The following is a 16,728-nucleotide window of genomic DNA, read 5'->3' on the forward strand; positions in this document are numbered from 1 at the left end:
TTTAACGTTTATTTTTCTTTCGGGGGATTTTTTAGACCCAAAAAAAATGTAAATTTTTATATTTTTTCGCAGCCCTACCCGTCGCACTCGTCGGCCGAGCTGAGCTCGGGCCTCCCCCCGATGTCGTCGTTCCACAGAAATTCCAATTTCACCCCCCCGGCAAACGGAGCTGAAAACATCCTGGGTGAGTCCAAAATAGAATAAAAAATATTTAAATTTATGGAGAAAAAATAAAAAAAAAATTAGGGAATTTTTAGGGATTTTTTGGGGATTTTTTTGGGGATTTTTGGGGGATTTTTTGGGAATTTTTTGAGGATTTTTTGAGGATTTTTTAAGGATTTTTTGGGATTTTTTGAGGAATTTTTTTGGGATTTTTTCAGAATTTTTTCAGAATTTTTTTCGTGATTTTTGAGGAATTTTTTGAAAATTTTGGGGATTTTTTGGGATTTTTTGAGGATTTTTTTGAGGATTTTTTAAGGATTTTTTGATCTTTTAGGGGATTTTTTGGGAATTTTTGGGGATTTTTTTGGGGATTTTTTAAGGATTTTTTGGGATTTTTGGGATTTTTTGGGGATTTTTTTAAGGATTTTTGGGATTTTTTGGGGATTTTTTGGATTTTTTGAGGATTTTTTTGGGATTTTTTGAGGATTTTTTTGGATTTTTAGGGGATTTTTTTGGAATTTTTGGGGATTTTTGGGGATTTTTTGGGGATTTTTAAGGATTTTTTTACAATATTTTGTGGATTTATTGGGAAATTTTTGAGAATTTTTGGGGATTTTTGAGGATTTTTTAGGGAATTTTTTGAGGAATTTTTTGGGATTTTTTGAGGATTTTTTGGGGATTTTTTGGGGATTTTTTGAGGATTTTTTGGGATTTTTAGGGGATTTTTTGGGAGTTTTTTAGGGATTTTTTGGAGATTTTTAAAGGATTTTTTGAGGGTTTTTTGGAATTTTTTTTGGATTTTTTAAAGGATTTTTTGGGAATTTTTGGGGGAATTTTTAGAGAATTTGGGATATTTTTGAGGATTTTTGGGGATTTTTTTGGGGATTTTTTGAGAATTTTTGGGGGATTTTTTGGGGATTTTTTAAGGATTTTTTGGAATTTTCGGGATTTTCTGGGGGATTTTTTTTTGATTTTTTGGGGATTTTTTGAGGATTTTTTGGGGATTTTTTGGGATTTTTTGGATTTTTTGAGGAATTTTTGGGGATTTTTTTGGGATTTTTTGAGAATTTTTGGGGATTTTTTGGGGATTTTTAAAGGATTTTTAAAGGTTTTTTGAGATTTTTTGGGGGATTTTTTTGAGGATTTCTTGGGAATTTTTTTGAATTTTTGGGGGATTTTTTTTGGAATTTTTTGAAGAATTTTGAGGAATTTTTTTGAGGAATTTTTGGGGATTTTTTAGAGAATTTTTGAGGAATTTTTGAAGGTTTTTTTGGAGATTTTTTGGGGATTTTTTGAGGACTTTTTGAGGATTTTAGAGAAATTTTTAGGGATTTTTTTTGGAATTTTTGAGATTTTTTGGGGATTTTTTAGATTTTTTTGGCGATTTTTGAGGATTTTTTTAGAATATTATGTGAATTTATTGGAATTTTTTTGGGTTTTTTTTTTTGAATTTTTGGGATTTTTGGAGGATTTTTTGGGGGGATTTTTTGGGAAATTTTTGAGGGTTTTTTGGGGATTTTTTGGGAATTTTTTGTGATTTTTTGGGGATTTTTTAACGGATTTTTAGGGATTTTTTTGACGATTTTTGGAGGATTTTTTTGAGGATTTTTTGAGGATTTTTTTCTCCAAATATTTTGATTTTTAATCTGATTTTTCTCTGTTTTTTTCAGCCACTCGAGGAGGCGCCGGGGGCAGTTCACCAAAAACTCCCCCAAAAATCCCAAAAAATTCTCCAAAAATTCCTGAAAAATCCCCAAAAAATCCAAAAAAATTCCAGAAAAAATCCAAAAAAAATTCTGAAAAAAATTCTGAAAAATTCCCAAAAAATTCCCAAAAAATTTCCAAAAAAATCTGAAAAAAATCCAAAAAAAAATATCCAAAAAAATTCCAGAAAAAATCTAAAAAAATTCCAAAAAAATTCTGAAAAATTCCCCGAAAAAACTTGAAAAAATTCCAGAAAAAATCCAAAAAAATTCCCAAAAAATTCCAGAAAAAATCTGAAAGAATTCTGGAAAAAACAAAAAAAAATGCTGAAAAAATTCTGAAAAATTACCAAAAAAATTCTGAAAAAAACCCGAAAAAATTCCAGAAAAATCCAAAAAAATTCTGAAAAAATTCCCAAAAAATTCCCAAAAAATTCCAAAAAAATTCCAAAAAATTCTGCAAAAAATTCTCAAAAAAATCCCCAAAAATTCCCCAAAAAATCCCAAAAAATTCCCCAAAAAATCCCACAAAAAATCCCAAAAAAATCCTCAAAAATTCCAAAAAAATCCTCAAAAAAATCCTCAAAAAATTCCCCAAAAAAATCCTCAAAAAATCCCCAAAAATCCCAAAAAAATCCCTAAAAATCCCCCAAAAATTCCCCAAAAAATTCCAAAAAAAATCCAAAAAAATTCCAGAAAAAATCTAAAAAAAAATTCTGAAAAAGTTCTGAAAAATTACCAAAAAAATTCCGAAAAAAATCTGAAAAAATTCCAAAAAAATTCTGAAAAAATTCCAGAAAAAATCCCAAAAAATTCCAAAAAAATCCAAAAAAAATCTGAAAAAATTCCAGAAAAAATCCCAAAAAATTCCCAAAAAATTCCAAGAAAAATCTGAAAAAATTCTGGAAAAAATAAAAAAAAATTCCGAAAAAATTCTGAAAAATTACCAAAAAAATTCTGAAAAAAACCCGAAAAATTCCAAAAAAAAATCTGAAAAAAATCCAGAAAAAATCTGAAAAAATTCCAAAAAAATCCAAAAAAATTCTGAAAAAATTCCAAGAAAATTCCAAAAAAAATCCAAAAAAATTCCAGAAAAATTCCCAAAAAATCCCCAAAAAATTCCAGAAAAATCAAAAAATAATTCCAAAAAATCTCCAAAAAAATCCCCAAAAAACCCAAAAAAATTTCCAAAAAAATTCCAAAAAAATCCTCAAAAAAATCCCCCAAAAATCTCCCAAAAAATCCCAAAAAAATTCCAAAAAATTCTGCAAAAAATTCTCAAAAAAATCCCCAAAATTTCCCCAAAAAATCCCACAAAAAATCCCAAAAAAATCCCCAAAAAATTCCAAAAAAATCCTCAAAAAAATCCTCAAAAAATCCTCTAAAAATCTTCAAAAAATCCCCAAAAATCCCAAAAAAATCCCTAAAAATTCCCACAAAAAATCCCAAAAAAATCCCCCAAAAATTCAAAAAAAATCCTCAAAAAAATCCTCAAAAAATCCTCTAAAAATCCTCAAAAAATCCCCAAAAATCCCAAAAAAATCCCTAAAAATTCCCAAAAAAATCCTAAAAAAATCCCCAAAAAAATCCTCAAAAAATTCTCAAAAAATTCCCAAAAAATTCCAAAAAAATTCCAAAAAAAATCCAAAAAAAATCCAAAAAAATTCCAAAAAAATTCCCAAAAAATCCCCAAAATTCCCCAACATTTTTCCCCCCAAAATTCCCATTTTTTCCCCGAATATTTTGATTTTTAATCTGATTTTTCTCTGTTTTTTTTCAGCCACTCGAGGAGGCGCCGGGGGCAGTTCAGCAAAAACTCCCCCAAAAAATCCCCCAAAAAATCCCCAAAAATTCTCCAAAAATTCCTAAAAAATCCCAAAAAAATTCCTAAAAAATCAAAAAAAAACCCCCAAAAAATTCTTTAAAAAATCTGAAAAAATTCCAAAAAAATCTGAAAAAAAATCCCAAAAAAATCTGAAAAAAATTCCAGAAAAAATCCAAAAAAATTCCAGAAAAAATCAAAAAAAATTCTGAAAAAATCCTGAAAAATTCCCCAAAAAAATCTGAAAAAATTCCAGAAAAAATCCAAAAAAATCCTGAAAAATTCCCCAAAAAAACCTGAAAAAATTCCAGAAAAAATCCAAAAAAATTCCCAAAAAATTCCAGAAAAAATCTGAAAAAATTCTGGAAAAAATAAAAAAAAATTCTGAAAAATTCTGAAAAATTACCAAAAAAATTCTGAAAAAAACCCGAAAAAATTCCCAAAAAAAATCTGAAAAAAATTCAGAAAAAATCTGAAAAAAAATCCAAAAAAATTCTGAAAAAATTCCCAAAAAATTCCAAAAAAAATCCAAAAAAATTCCAGAAAAATTCCAAAAAAAATCCAAAGAAATTCCCAAAAAATCCAAAAAAAATCTGAAAAAATTCTGGAAAAAATAAAAAAAAATTCTGAAAAAATTCTGAAAAATTACCAAAAAAATTCTGAAAAAAACCCGAAAAAATTCCAAAAAAAATCTGAAAAAAATCCAGAAAAAATCTGAAAAAAAATCCAAAAAAAATCTGAAAAAAATCCAGAAAAAATCTGAAAAAAAATCCAAAAAAATTCTGAAAAAATTCCCAAAAAATTCCAAAAAATTCCCAAAAAATTCCAAGAAAAAGCTGAAAAAATTCTGGAAAAATAAAAAAAAATTCCGAAAAAATTATGAAAAATTACCAAAAAAATTCTGAAAAAAACCCGAAAAATTCCAAAAAAAAATCTGAAAAAAATCCAGAAAAAATCTGAAAAAATTCCAAAAAAATCCAAAAAAATTCTGAAAAAATTCCCAAAAAATTCCAAAAAAATTCCAGAAAAATTCCCAAAAAATCCCAAAAAAATTCCAGAAAAATCAAAAAATAATTCCAAAAAATCTCCAAAAAAATCCCCAAAAAATCCAAAAAAATTTCCAAAAAATTCCAAAAAAATCCTCAAAAAAATCCCCCAAAAATCTCCCAAAAATTCCCCAAAAAATCCCAAAAAAATTCCAATAAATTCTGCAAAAAATTCTCAAAAAAATCCCCAAAAAATCCCACAAAAAATCCCCAAAAATTCCCCAAAAAATCCCAAAAAATTCCACAAAAAATCCCACAAAAAATCCCAAAAAAATCCCCCAAAAATTCCAAAAAAATCCTCAAAAAAATCCTCAAAAATTCCTCTAAAAATCCTAAAAAAATCCCTAAAAATTCCCAAAAAAATCCTAAAAAAATCCCCAAAAAAATCCTCAAAAATTCCCCAAAAAATTCCCAAAAAATTCCAAAAAAATTCCAAAAAAAATCCAAAAAAAATCCAAAAAAATTCCAAAAAAATCCCAAAAAAAATCCCCAAAAATTCTCAAAAAATTCCCAAAAAATTCCCAAAAAATTCCCAAAAAATCCCCAAAATTCCCAAAGAATTTTCCCCCCAAAATTCCCAATTTTTCCCCAAATATTTTGATTTTAATCTGATTTTTCTCTGTTTTTTTCAGCCACTCGAGGAGGCGCCGGGGGCAGTTCACCAAAAACTCCCCCAAAAATCCCAAAAAATTCTCCAAAAATTCCTGAAAAATCCCCAAAAAATCCAAAAAAATTCCAGAAAAAATCCAAAAAAAATTCTGGAAAAAAATTCTGAAAAATTCCCAAAAAATTCCCAAAAAATTTCCAAAAAAATCCGAAAAAATAAAAAAAAAATCCAAAAAAATTCCAGAAAAAATCAAAAAAATTCTGAAAAATTCCCCGAAAAAACTTGAAAAAATTCCAGAAAAAATCCAAAAAAATTCCCAAAAAATTCCAGAAAAAATCTGAAAAAATTCTGGAAAAAACAAAAAAAAATGCTGAAAAAATTCTGAAAAATTACCAAAAAAATTCTGAAAAAAACCCGAAAAAATTCCAAAAAAACCCAAAAAAATTCTGAAAAAATTCCCAAAAAATTCCCTAAAAAATTCCCAAAAAAATCCGAAAAAATCCCAAAAAAAATCCAAAAAAATTCCCAAAAAATTCCCAAAAAATCCCCAAAAAATTCCAAAAAAATCCTCAAAAAAATCCTCAAAAAATCCTCTAAAAATCCCCAAAAATTCCCCCAAAAATCCCAAAAAAATCCCAAAAAAAATCCTCAAAAAAATCCTCAAAAAATTCCCCCAAAAAATCCTCAAAAAATCCCCAAAAATCCCAAAAAAATCCCTAAAAATCCCCAAAAAATTCCAAAAAAATTCCAAAAAAATCCAAAAAAATTCCAGAAAAAATTCCCAAAAAATCCCCAAAATTCCCCAACATTTTTCCCCCCAAAATTCCCATTTTTTTTCCCGAATATTTTGATTTTTAATCTGATTTTTCTCTGTTTTTTTCAGCCACTCGAGGAGGCGCCGGGGGCAGTTCACAGACGGGGGACGCGCTGGGAAAAGCTTTGGCCTCTGTAAGGAACAAAAAATTCCATTTATTTTTTATTTTTTATATCAAAAATCTCAATTTTTATTCGGAATTTTTATGGGGAAAAAATTGAGGTAAAAAAATTGGGGTTTGAGGGGAAATTTTGGAGGTTTTTTGGTGAAAAAATAAAAAAAAAATTCGATTTTTTTGTTCCAAAAATGAAAAAAAATTTGCAATTTTTTGTACTAAAAAATGTAAAAAAAATTAACCGAAATTTCACAGAATTAAAAAAAAAATTTGTTGAAAAATTAAAAAAAAAATCAAGAAAAATAAAAAAAAGCCCAAAAAAATTCCCCCAAAAAATTCCTGAAAATCCTCAAAAAAATCCACAAAAAATCCCTTAAAAATTCCAGAAAATTCTCCCAAAAATCCGCAAAAAATCCCAAAAAATGCCCCAAAAATTCCCTAAAAAATTCTTTAAAAATCCCCAAAAAATTCCCAAAAAGTTCCCAAAAAATTCCCAAAAAAAACCGCAAAAAAATCCCAAAAAACTCCTCAAAAAATCCTTTAAAAATCCCAAAAATTCTCAAAAAAATCCCAAAAAAGTCTTTTAAAAATCCCCCCAAAATCCCCAAAAATTCCCAAAAAAAAGCCATAAAAATTCCAAAAAATTCTCAAAAAATCCCCAAAAAATCCTTAAAAAAACCCAAATTTTTCCTTCAAAAAACCCCAAGAAATTTCTCAAAAAATTCTAAAAAATCCCAAAAAAATTCCCAAAAAAATCCCAGAAAATCCCCCAAAAATCCCAAAAAAACCCATTAAAAATTCCCCAAAAAAATCCTTGAAAGTTTTTCTAAAAAATACAAAAAAATCCCAGATTTTGCCTTAAAAAAAATCCAAAAAAAATCCCCAAAAAATCCTCAAAAAATCTCCAAAATAATTCCCCCAAAAATCCCTAAAAAATCCCCAAAAAATCCCATTTTTTTTCCAAGAAATCCCCAAAAAATTCCCTAAAAAATTCTGAAAAAATCCTGAAAAAAACCCTAAAAATTCCAAAAAATTCCCAAAAAAATCCCCAAAAATTCCCAAAAAAATTCCCTAAAAAATCCTTAAAAAATCCTGAAAAAAATCCCTAAAAATTCAAAAAAAATCCCAAAAAATCCCTAAAAATTCCCCAAAAAATCCCCAAAATTCCCCAAAAATTCCTCAAAAAATCCCTTAAAAATTCCCTAAAAAATCCCAAAAAAATCCCAATTTTTTTTCCAAAAAATCCTCAAAAATCCCTAAAATGTCCTCAAAAAGTTCTTTTAAAAATCCCAAAAAATCCCCAAAAAATTCTCAAAAATTCCCTAAAAAATCCTCAAAAAATCCCAATTTTTTTTCCAAAAAATCCTAAAAATTTCCTTAAAAAATCCTAAAAAATCCCAAAAAAAATCCCAATTTTTTTGTCAAAAAATCCCTAAAAAGTCCTCAAAAAATTCCTTAAAAAATCCCCAAAAAATCCCAAAAAAATCCCAAAAAAATCCCCAAAAAATCCCTAAAAAACCCCAAAAAATCCCCAAAAAAATCCCTAAAAAATCCCCAAAAACTCCTCAAAAAATTCCTTAAAAAATCCCTAAAAAGTCCTCAAAAAATTCCTTAAAAAATTCCCAAAAATCCCAAAAAAATTCCTAAAAAATCCTCAAAAACTCCTCAAAAAATTCCTTAAAAAATCCCCAAAAAAATCCCCAAAAAAATCCCCAAAAAAATCCCCAAAAATTCTTTAAAAATCCCAAAAAATCCTCAAAAAACTCCTTAAAAAATCCCCAAAAAATCCCCAAAAAATCCCCAAAAAATTCCTCAAAAATTTCCCTTAAAAATCCCAAAAAAATTCCCAAAAAATTCCCAAAAAATTCCCAAAAAATCCCCAAAAAAATCCCCAAAAAATCCTTTAAAAATCCTCAAAAAATCCCTTAAAAAATCCCCAAAAAAATCCCTAAAAATTCTCCAAAAATCCCCAAAAAAATCCCTAAAAAATCCCCAAAAAATCCCCCAAAAATTCTTTAAAAATCCCCAAAAAAATCCCCAAAAAATCCCCAAAAAATTCTCAAAAAATTCCTTAAAAAATCCCCAAAAAATCCTTTAAAAATCCTCAAAAAATTCCTAAAAAAACCCAAAAAAATCCCTAAAAAATCCCCCAAAATTCCTCAAAAAATTCCTTAAAAAATCTCAAATTTTCCCTTAAAAAAATCCCCAAAAAATTCAATTTATTCCCCAAAAAAACCCCAAATTTTCCCCAAATTTTTTTTATTTTTCCCCCAATTTTTTTCCCCATTTTTAAATTCATTTAATTTTCTATTTTTATAATTAATTTTATTTTTATTTTTATTGAAAGATTTATTCTCCAGATCACACCAACACCAGTTTCTCCTCCAACCCTTCGACTCCAGTCGCTTCTCCCCCTTCTCTCCCAGGTATTTTTTATTCGTTTTTTTTAATTAAAAATTAAAATTTTTAATGATTTTTTTAATTAAAAATAATGAAATTTTAATGGAGGAAAAAAAGGCTGAAAATTTGAGGGGAAAAGGGGCAAAAATGGGGAAAAAATGGGGAAAAAATGGGGAAAAAATGGGGAAAAAATTGGATTTTTAAAGGGAAAAAATTGAGTTTAAAATGGGAAAAATATGGGAAAAAATGAATAAAAATGGGAAAAAAATTGGGAAAAAATTGGGAAAAAAAATTGGGGAAAAATGAGGAAAAAATGGGGAAAAAATGGGGAAAAAATGGGAAAAATTGGGAAAAAATTGGATTTTTAAAGGGAAAAATGGAGAAAAAATGGGGAAAAATTGGGAAAAAAATTGGAAAAAATGGGAGAAAATTTGAGTAAAAAATGGGAAAAAAAATTGGGGAAAAATTGGCAAAAAAATTGAAATTTTAAAGGGAAAAAAGGGGAAAAAAGGGGGAAAATGGGCAAAAAATGGAATTTTGAAAGGGAAAAAATAGGGAAAAATTGAGTTAAAAATGGGGAAAAAATTTGAATAAAAATGGGGAAAAATGGGAAAAAATTCGGAAAAAAATGGGGAAAAAAATCGGATTTTTAAAGGGAAAAAATGGGGAAAAACTGAATTTTAAAATGGGAAAAAATGGGGAAAAAATGGGAAAAAAGTTGAATTTCAAAGGGGAAAAATGGGGAAAAAATTGAGAAAAAATGGGAAAAAATGAGGAAAAAATTGAATTTTAAAATGTGAAAAAATGGGGGAAAAAAGGGGAAAAATTATTAATTTTGTTGATTAATTTGGAAAATAATTAGTAATAATTATTAATTAGAAGAATTTTAATTAATAATTCCCAAAAATAGGAAAAAAAAAAATCTCAAAACCCTCAAAAAAAAATTGGGGGGAAAAAATCAGGAAAAAATCGATTTAATTTGAAAAAAAAAATTTAATTAATTAATTGTATTAATTTGATTTATTAATTAAGGCTTTTATTAGTTTAATTAATTTAATTTATTAATTAAAACCTTAATTAAAAAAAAAAAATTAAAATCGCAAAAAACACCCAAAAAATTGGGGGGAAAAAAAATTAAAAGTTTTCCTTAATTATTAATTTTATTATTTATTAATTTTATTAATTAATACATTTTTTAATTAATTTTTAATTAATACATTAGGAGAAAAATCTTAATTAATTAATTTAAATTTTTTAAAAAAGTTTTTTTTAAAAAGGAGGAAAAAAAGGTAAAAAATCAGGAAAAAAACTCCAGATTTTTGATTATTAATCCCTAATTATTAATTGTACCAATTAATATTAATTATTAATTATTAATTAATTATTAATTAGGTAAATCTCAAATTACTTTCTCAAAAAATCCCAGAAAACAGAGAAAAAAAAAACTAAATTTTTTAATGTCAAAATTTTTTTTTTTGAATTAATTAAAAATCAATTATTAATTATTAATTATTAATTATCGCCAGCAGGCTCTTGGTCTAGAAATGGAGGAGGAGGAGGAGGAGGGGGAGCGTCTTCATCGCCCAATTATGAGGGGCCCCTGCACTCCTTGGTAGGTCCTTCATTAGTTATTAATTAATTACTAATCAATTAATTATTAATTATTAATAAATTTGATTTTTTGATTTTTTTTTTGTAAAATTTTTGGAGTTTTTTTGAGATTTTTTTATGATTTTTGTGACTGGAGTCGATGATGGGATTTGGTTGGTCTGGAGTCATTAATTATTAATTAATTATTGTTAATCATTAATTAATAATTAATAAATTCCAATTTTTTTGGTGAATTTTTTTGGTGATTTTTGTCCTTTTTTTCCGGATTTTTAAATGATTTTTTTTTAATTATCAATTTTTGGTCACGGAGTCGATTGGAGTGGAGCCATTAATTGCTTGTTACTTATTAATTAATAATTAATAATTAGTAATTATTAATTTTAATTTTTGTGGGGTTTTTTTGTGAATTTTGGGGGTTTTTTCCTGGATTTTGAAATGACTTTTTTATTTATTATTTTTCGATCAGGGAGTCGATAAAATTGGACGGTTTGGAGTCATTAATTATTAATTATTAATTAATTATTAATTATTAATGTTTTCAATTTTCGGGGTTTTTTTGTGAATTTTTTGTCGATTTTTTTTTTGGAGTTTTTTTGGGAATTTTTTATTATTTTTTGTGACTGGAGTCGATGATGGGATTTGGTTGGTCTGGAGTCATTAATTACTCATTAATTATTAATTAATAATAATTCAATTTTTTTTTTTTTTTTTGTGAATTTTGGGGGGTTTTTTCTGGAATTTTTTCTGATTTTTTTTTTTTTTTTTTTTTTTTTTTGAGTCCACGATGGTGTGAATTAATTATTAATCATTTATTAATTATTAATGTATTAATTACCCATTAATTAATAATTTTGGATTATTTTTTTGATTTTTTTTTTTGTTAATTTTGGAGGGTTTTTTTCTGGGTTTTTTAAATGATTTTTTTGAAATTATTTTTTGTGACTGGAGTTGATGATGGGGTTGGATTCATTAATCATTAATTAATTAATTATTAATTATAAATTATTAATTATTATTTAAATGTTTATTTTTATGATTTTTTTGGAAATTTTTTTTTTCCTGATTTTTTTTTTTTTTTTTTTTTTTTTTTGTTATTTTTTCATTGATTTTTCAGGAAAAAAAAAAAATAAAGTTTGAAAAAAAATCCTTTAAAAATCCTGAAAAATTCCCCAAAAAATCCCTAAAAATCCTTTAAAAATTCCGCCAAAAATTTACAAAAAATCACAAAAAATCCCCAAAAAATTCCCAAAAAAATCCCCCAAAAAATCCCAAAAAATCTCGAAAAGTTCCAGAAAAAATCCCCAAAAATTCCTAAAAAATCCTTTAAAAATCGTCGAAAAATTCCCAAAAAAACCCTTTAAAATCCCCAATTTTTTTCCAAAAAATCCCTAAAAAATCCCCAAAATATCCCAAAATTTCCCTTAAAAAATCTCAGAAAAATCCCAAAAAATCCCTAAAAAATCCCCGAAAAATTCAGAAAAAATCCCCAAAAAATCCCAAAAAATCCGCAAAAAAATGCTAAAAAATCCCAAGAAAATCCCAAAAAATCCCTAAAAAATCCGCAAAAGATCCATAAAAATTCCCTAAAAATTCCCCAAAAAAATCCCTAAAAAATCACAAAAAAAATCCCAAAAAATCCCCAAAAAAATCCCAAAAAAATCCCAAAAAAATCCCGAAAAAAATCCCGAAAAATTCCTAAAAATTCCTAAAAAAAATCCCCCAAAAATCCCCAAAAATTCCCCAAAAAATCTTTAAGAAGTCCCCAAAAGTCCTAAAAAATCCTCAAAAAGTCCACAAAAAAATCCCAGAAAAAATCTTTAAAAAAATCCCTAAAAATCCCCAAAAATTCCCCAAAAGATCTTTAAAAAATCCCCAAAAAATCCTAAAAAATCCTCAAAAAGTCCACAAAAAAATCCAGAAAAAATCTTTTGAAAAATCCCAAAAAATCCCTAAAAAATCTCTAAAAAATCCCCAAAAAATTCAGAAAAAATCCCCAAAAAATCCCAAAAAATCCCCAAAAAATTCAGAAAAAATCCCCAAAAAAATCCCAAAAAATCCGCAAAAAAATCCTAAAAAATCCCCAAAAAATCCCCAAAAATCCCCAAAAAAATCCCCCCAAAAAATCCCTTAAAAATCTCAAAAAAATCCTAAAAAAATCCCCTAAAAAATCCCCAAAAAATCCCCCAAAGATCCTCAAAAAATTCCCGAAAAAATCCAAAAAAAATTCCCAAAAAATCCTGAAAAAATCCCCAAAAAATCCCCAAAAAAATTCCTAAAAAAATCCCAAAAAATCCATAAAAATTCACCAAAAACCCCTAAAAATTCTCAAAAAATCCTCAAAAAATCCCTAAAAAATTCCTAAAAAATCCCTAAAAAATCTATAAAAATTCCTAAAAAATCCCAAAAAAATCCATAAAAATTCCTTTAAAAATCCCAAAAAATCCATAAGAATTCACCAAAAAATCCCAAAATATCCTCAAAAATCCTTTAAAAATCCCTAAAAAAATTCTCAAAAAATCCCGAAAAATTCCCAAAAATTCCCCAATTTTTTCTCAATTTTTCCCCAATTTTTCCCCAATTTTTCCCCAATTTTTCCCAATTTTTTCCCATTTTTTTCCCAATTTTTTCCCAATTTTTTCCCAATTTACTCCTCATTTTTTTCACATTTCTTTGTCATTTTTTCTCCCCCAGCAGAGCCGCATCGAGGACCGCCTGGAGCGCCTGGACGACGCCATCCACGTCCTGCGGAACCACGCCGTGGGCACGGCACCCATGGGTGCCAACGCCGAAATCCACGGAATTCTGGGTGCCCATAACGGAGCCATGGCTGGATTAGCAGCGAGTTATGGGTCCCAAATATTGGCAAATCGACATTCCTTAATGGTAAAAAAATTGGGAAAAAATTGGGAATTTTTTGGGGAAAATATGGGGAAAAAATGGGATTTTTTGGGGATTTTTTAGGGATTTTTTGGAGATTTTTTAGGGATTTTTTGGGGATTTTTTTGGGATTTTTTCCCGATTTTTTGGTCATTTTTTAGGGATGTTTAAGAGAATTATTAGGGATTTTTGAGGAATTTTTGGGAATTTTTTAAGGATTTTTGGGGATTTTTTTTTTAGTTGTAATTTCGCCATTGGCCACAAGGGGGCGACTCTAATTTATGGATTTTTTGGGGATTTTTTAGGGAATTTTTAGGGATTTTTGGGGATTTTTTTAGGGATTTTTTAGGGAATTTTTAGAGATTTTTTAGGGATTTTTTTGAGGATTTTTTAGGGATTTTTTAGGGATTTTTTGAGCATTTTTAGGGAATTTTTTAGGGATTTTTTGGGTGATTTTTAGAGAATTTTTAGTGGATTTTTAGTGATTTTTTTAGGGGATTTTTAGAGGATTTTTTAGACAATTTTTAGGAATTTTTTGGGGATTTTTTTCGGATTTTTTGGAGAATTTTTAGGGATTTTTTTGGGGATTTTTTTGGGATTTTTTGGGGATTTTTTTGGGATTTTTTCCCAGTTTTTTGGTGATTTTTTTAGGGATGTTTAAGGGAATTATTAGGGATTTTTTAGGAATTTTTTTGGAATTTTTAGGGGTTTTTTAGGGATTTTTGGGGATTTTTTGAGGATTTTTTTAGGATTTTTTAGGGATTTTTTGAGGATTTTTAGGGAATTTTTTAGGGATTTTTTGGTGATTTTTAGAGAATTTTTAGTGGATTTTTAGTGATTTTTTTAGGGGATTTTTAGAGGATTTTTTAGAAAATTTTTAGGAATTTTTTGGGGGATTTTTTTTCGGATTTTTTGGAGAATTTTTGGGGATTTTTTTGGGGATTTTTTGGGGGATTTTTTCCCAATTTTTTGGTGATTTCTTAGGGATGTTTAAGGGAATTATTAGGGATTTTTTAGGAATTTTTTGGGAATTTTTAGGGATTTTTGGGGATTTTTTGGGGATTTTTTTAGTTGTAATTTCGCCATTGGCCACAAGGGGGCGACTCTAATTTATGGAATTTTTGAGGATTTTTTGGGGGATTTTTTAGGGATTTTTTAGGGATTTTTGGGGGATTTTTTGGGGATTTTTTGAGGATTTTTTGAGGATTTTTAGGGATTTTTTGAGGATTTTTTAGGGATTTTTTAGGGATTTTTTAGGGATTTTTAGGGAATTTTTTAGGGATTTTTTGGTGATTTTTAGAGAATTTTTAGTGAATTTTTAGTGATTTTTTTAGGGGATTTTTAGAGGATTTTTTAGACAATTTTTAGGAATTTTTGGGGGATTTTTTTCGGATTTTTTGGAGAATTTTTAGGGATTTTTTGGGGGAATTTTTAGGGGTTTTTTAGGGATTTTTTAGGGATTTTTTAGGCAATTTTTTGGTAATTTTTAGGTGATTTTTAGTGGTTTTTTAGACAATTTTTGAGAATTTTTGGCGATTTTTAAGAGAATTTTTAGGGATTTTTTAGGCAAATTTTTGAGAATTTTTGGCGATTTTCAAGAGAACTTTTAGGGATTTTTTAGGGGATTTTTTAGCAATTTCTAGAGAATTTTTAGGGAATTTTTAGGAATTTTTTATAGAATTTTTAGAGGGATTTTTTAGGGGATTTTTTAGAAAATTTTTAGGAATTTTTTGGGGATTTTTTTCGGATTTTTTGGAGAATTTTTAGGGATTTTTTGGGGATTTTTTAGGGATTTTTTTGGGGATTTTTTCCCGAATTTTTTTGTGATTTTTAGGGATGTTTAAGGGAATTATTAGGGATTTTTTGGGAATTTTTAGGGATTTTTTTAGGGATTTTTTAGGGATTTTTTGGGGATTTTTTTAGTTGTAATTTCGCCATTGGCCACAAGGGGGCGACTCTAATTTATGGAATTTTTGAGGATTTTTTGGGGGATTTTTTAGGGATTTTTTGGGGATTTTTTAGGGATTTTTTAGGGATTTTTTGGGGATTTTTTTAGGGATTTTTTGAGGATTTTTTGAGGATTTTTTAGGGATTTTTTGAGGATTTTTTAGGGATTTTTTAGGGATTTTTGAGGATTTTTAGGGAATTTTTTAGGGATTTTTTGGGTGATTTTTAGAGAATTTTTAGTGGATTTTTAGTGATTTTTTTAGGGGATTTTTAGAGGATTTTTAGAAAATTTTTAGGAATTTTTTGGGGATTTTTTTCGGATTTTTTGGAGAATTTTTAGGGATTTTTTGGGGGATTTTTTTGGGATTTTTTGTGGATTTTTTTGAAATTTTTTCCCAATTTTTTGGTGATTTTTTTAGGGATGTTTAAGGGAATTATTAGGGATTTTTAGGAATTTTTAGGGATTTTTTAGGGATTTTTGGGGATTTTTTGGGGATTTTTTTAGTTGTAATTTCGCCATTGGCCACAAGGGGGCGACTCTAATTTATGGAATTTTTGAGGATTTTTGGGGGGATTTTTTAGGGATTTTTTGGGGATTTTTTAGGGATTTTTTGTGGATTTTTTAGGGATTTTTTAGGGATTTTTGTGGATTTTTAGGGATTTTTTAGGGATTTTTTGTGGATTTTTTAGGGATTTTTTGGGGATTTTTTAGGGATTTTTTAGGGATTTTTTAGGGATTTTTTTGGGGATTTTTTAGGGACTTTTTAGGGATTTTTTGGGGATTTTTTTGGGATTTTTTCCCGATTTTTTGTTGATTTTTTAGGGATGTTTAAGGGAATTATTAGGGATTTTTTAGGAATTTTTAGGGATTTTTTTAGGGATTTTTGGTGATTTTTTGGGGATTTTTTAGTTGTAATTTCGCCATTGGCCACAAGGGGGCGACTCTGATTTATGGAATTTTTGAGGATTTTTTGGGGGATTTTTTTGGGATTTTTTAGGGATTTTTTTGGGATTTTTTAGGGATTTTTTGGGGGATTTTTTAGGGATTTTTTGAGAATTTTTTAGGGATTTTTTAGGGATTTTTTGAGGATTTTTAGGGAATTTTTTAGGGATTTTTTGGTGATTTTTAGAGAATTTTTAGTGAATTTTTAGTGATTTTTTTAGGGGATTTTTGAGGATTTTTTAGAAAATTTTTAGGAATTTTTTGGGGATTTTTTTCGGATTTTTTGGAGAATTTTTAGGGATTTTTTGGGGGATTTTTTTGGGATTTTTTAGGGATTTTTTAGGGATTTTTTGGGATTTTTTCCCAATTTTTTTGTGATTTTTTAGGGATGTTCAAGGGAATTTTTAGGGATTTTTTAGGGATTTTTTAGGGATTTTTAGGGATTTTTTGGGGATTTTTTTTAGTTGTAATTTCGCTATTGGCCACAAGGGGGCGACTCGAATTTATGGAATTTTTGAGGATTTTTTTGGGGATTTTTTGGGGGATTTTTTGGGGATTTTTTAGGGATTTTTTTGGAATTTTTTGAGGATTTTTTGAGGATTTTTTAGGGATTTTTTTAGGGATTTTTTGAGGATTTTTAGGGAATTTTTTAGGGATTTTTTGGTGATTTTTAGAGAATTT

The 16,728-nt window shown here is 27.5% G+C and overlaps 1 protein-coding gene across 10 annotated transcripts in view; it reads left to right on the top strand.

Moving 5' to 3' along the window:
- The window catches only part of LOC310922836 (transcription factor 4-like), a 71,703-nt gene extending 54,981 nt beyond the window's left edge, over positions 1 to 16,722 (top strand). For 8 of the 10 annotated variants that reach the window (XM_083883711.1, XM_083883709.1, XM_083883713.1 and 5 more), the window contains 5 exons: positions 73 to 184; positions 6,224 to 6,288; positions 8,617 to 8,695; positions 10,196 to 10,281; positions 12,972 to 16,722. In XM_083883711.1, the coding sequence (XP_083739837.1) occupies positions 73 to 184; positions 6,224 to 6,288; positions 8,617 to 8,695; positions 10,196 to 10,281; positions 12,972 to 13,241 (612 nt within the window). In that variant the 3' untranslated portion in view covers positions 13,242 to 16,722. The remainder of the gene's footprint in view (positions 1 to 72; positions 185 to 6,223; positions 6,289 to 8,616; positions 8,696 to 10,195; positions 10,282 to 12,971) is intronic. The other 2 variants (XM_083883715.1, XM_083883716.1) reach the window with 2 other exon arrangements.
- Positions 16,723 to 16,728: the final 6 nt, after the last annotated feature.

Source organism: Zosterops lateralis (assembly GCF_965231275.1).
Source record: "Zosterops lateralis genome assembly, chromosome: Z".
NCBI lineage: Eukaryota > Metazoa > Chordata > Aves > Passeriformes > Zosteropidae > Zosterops > Zosterops lateralis.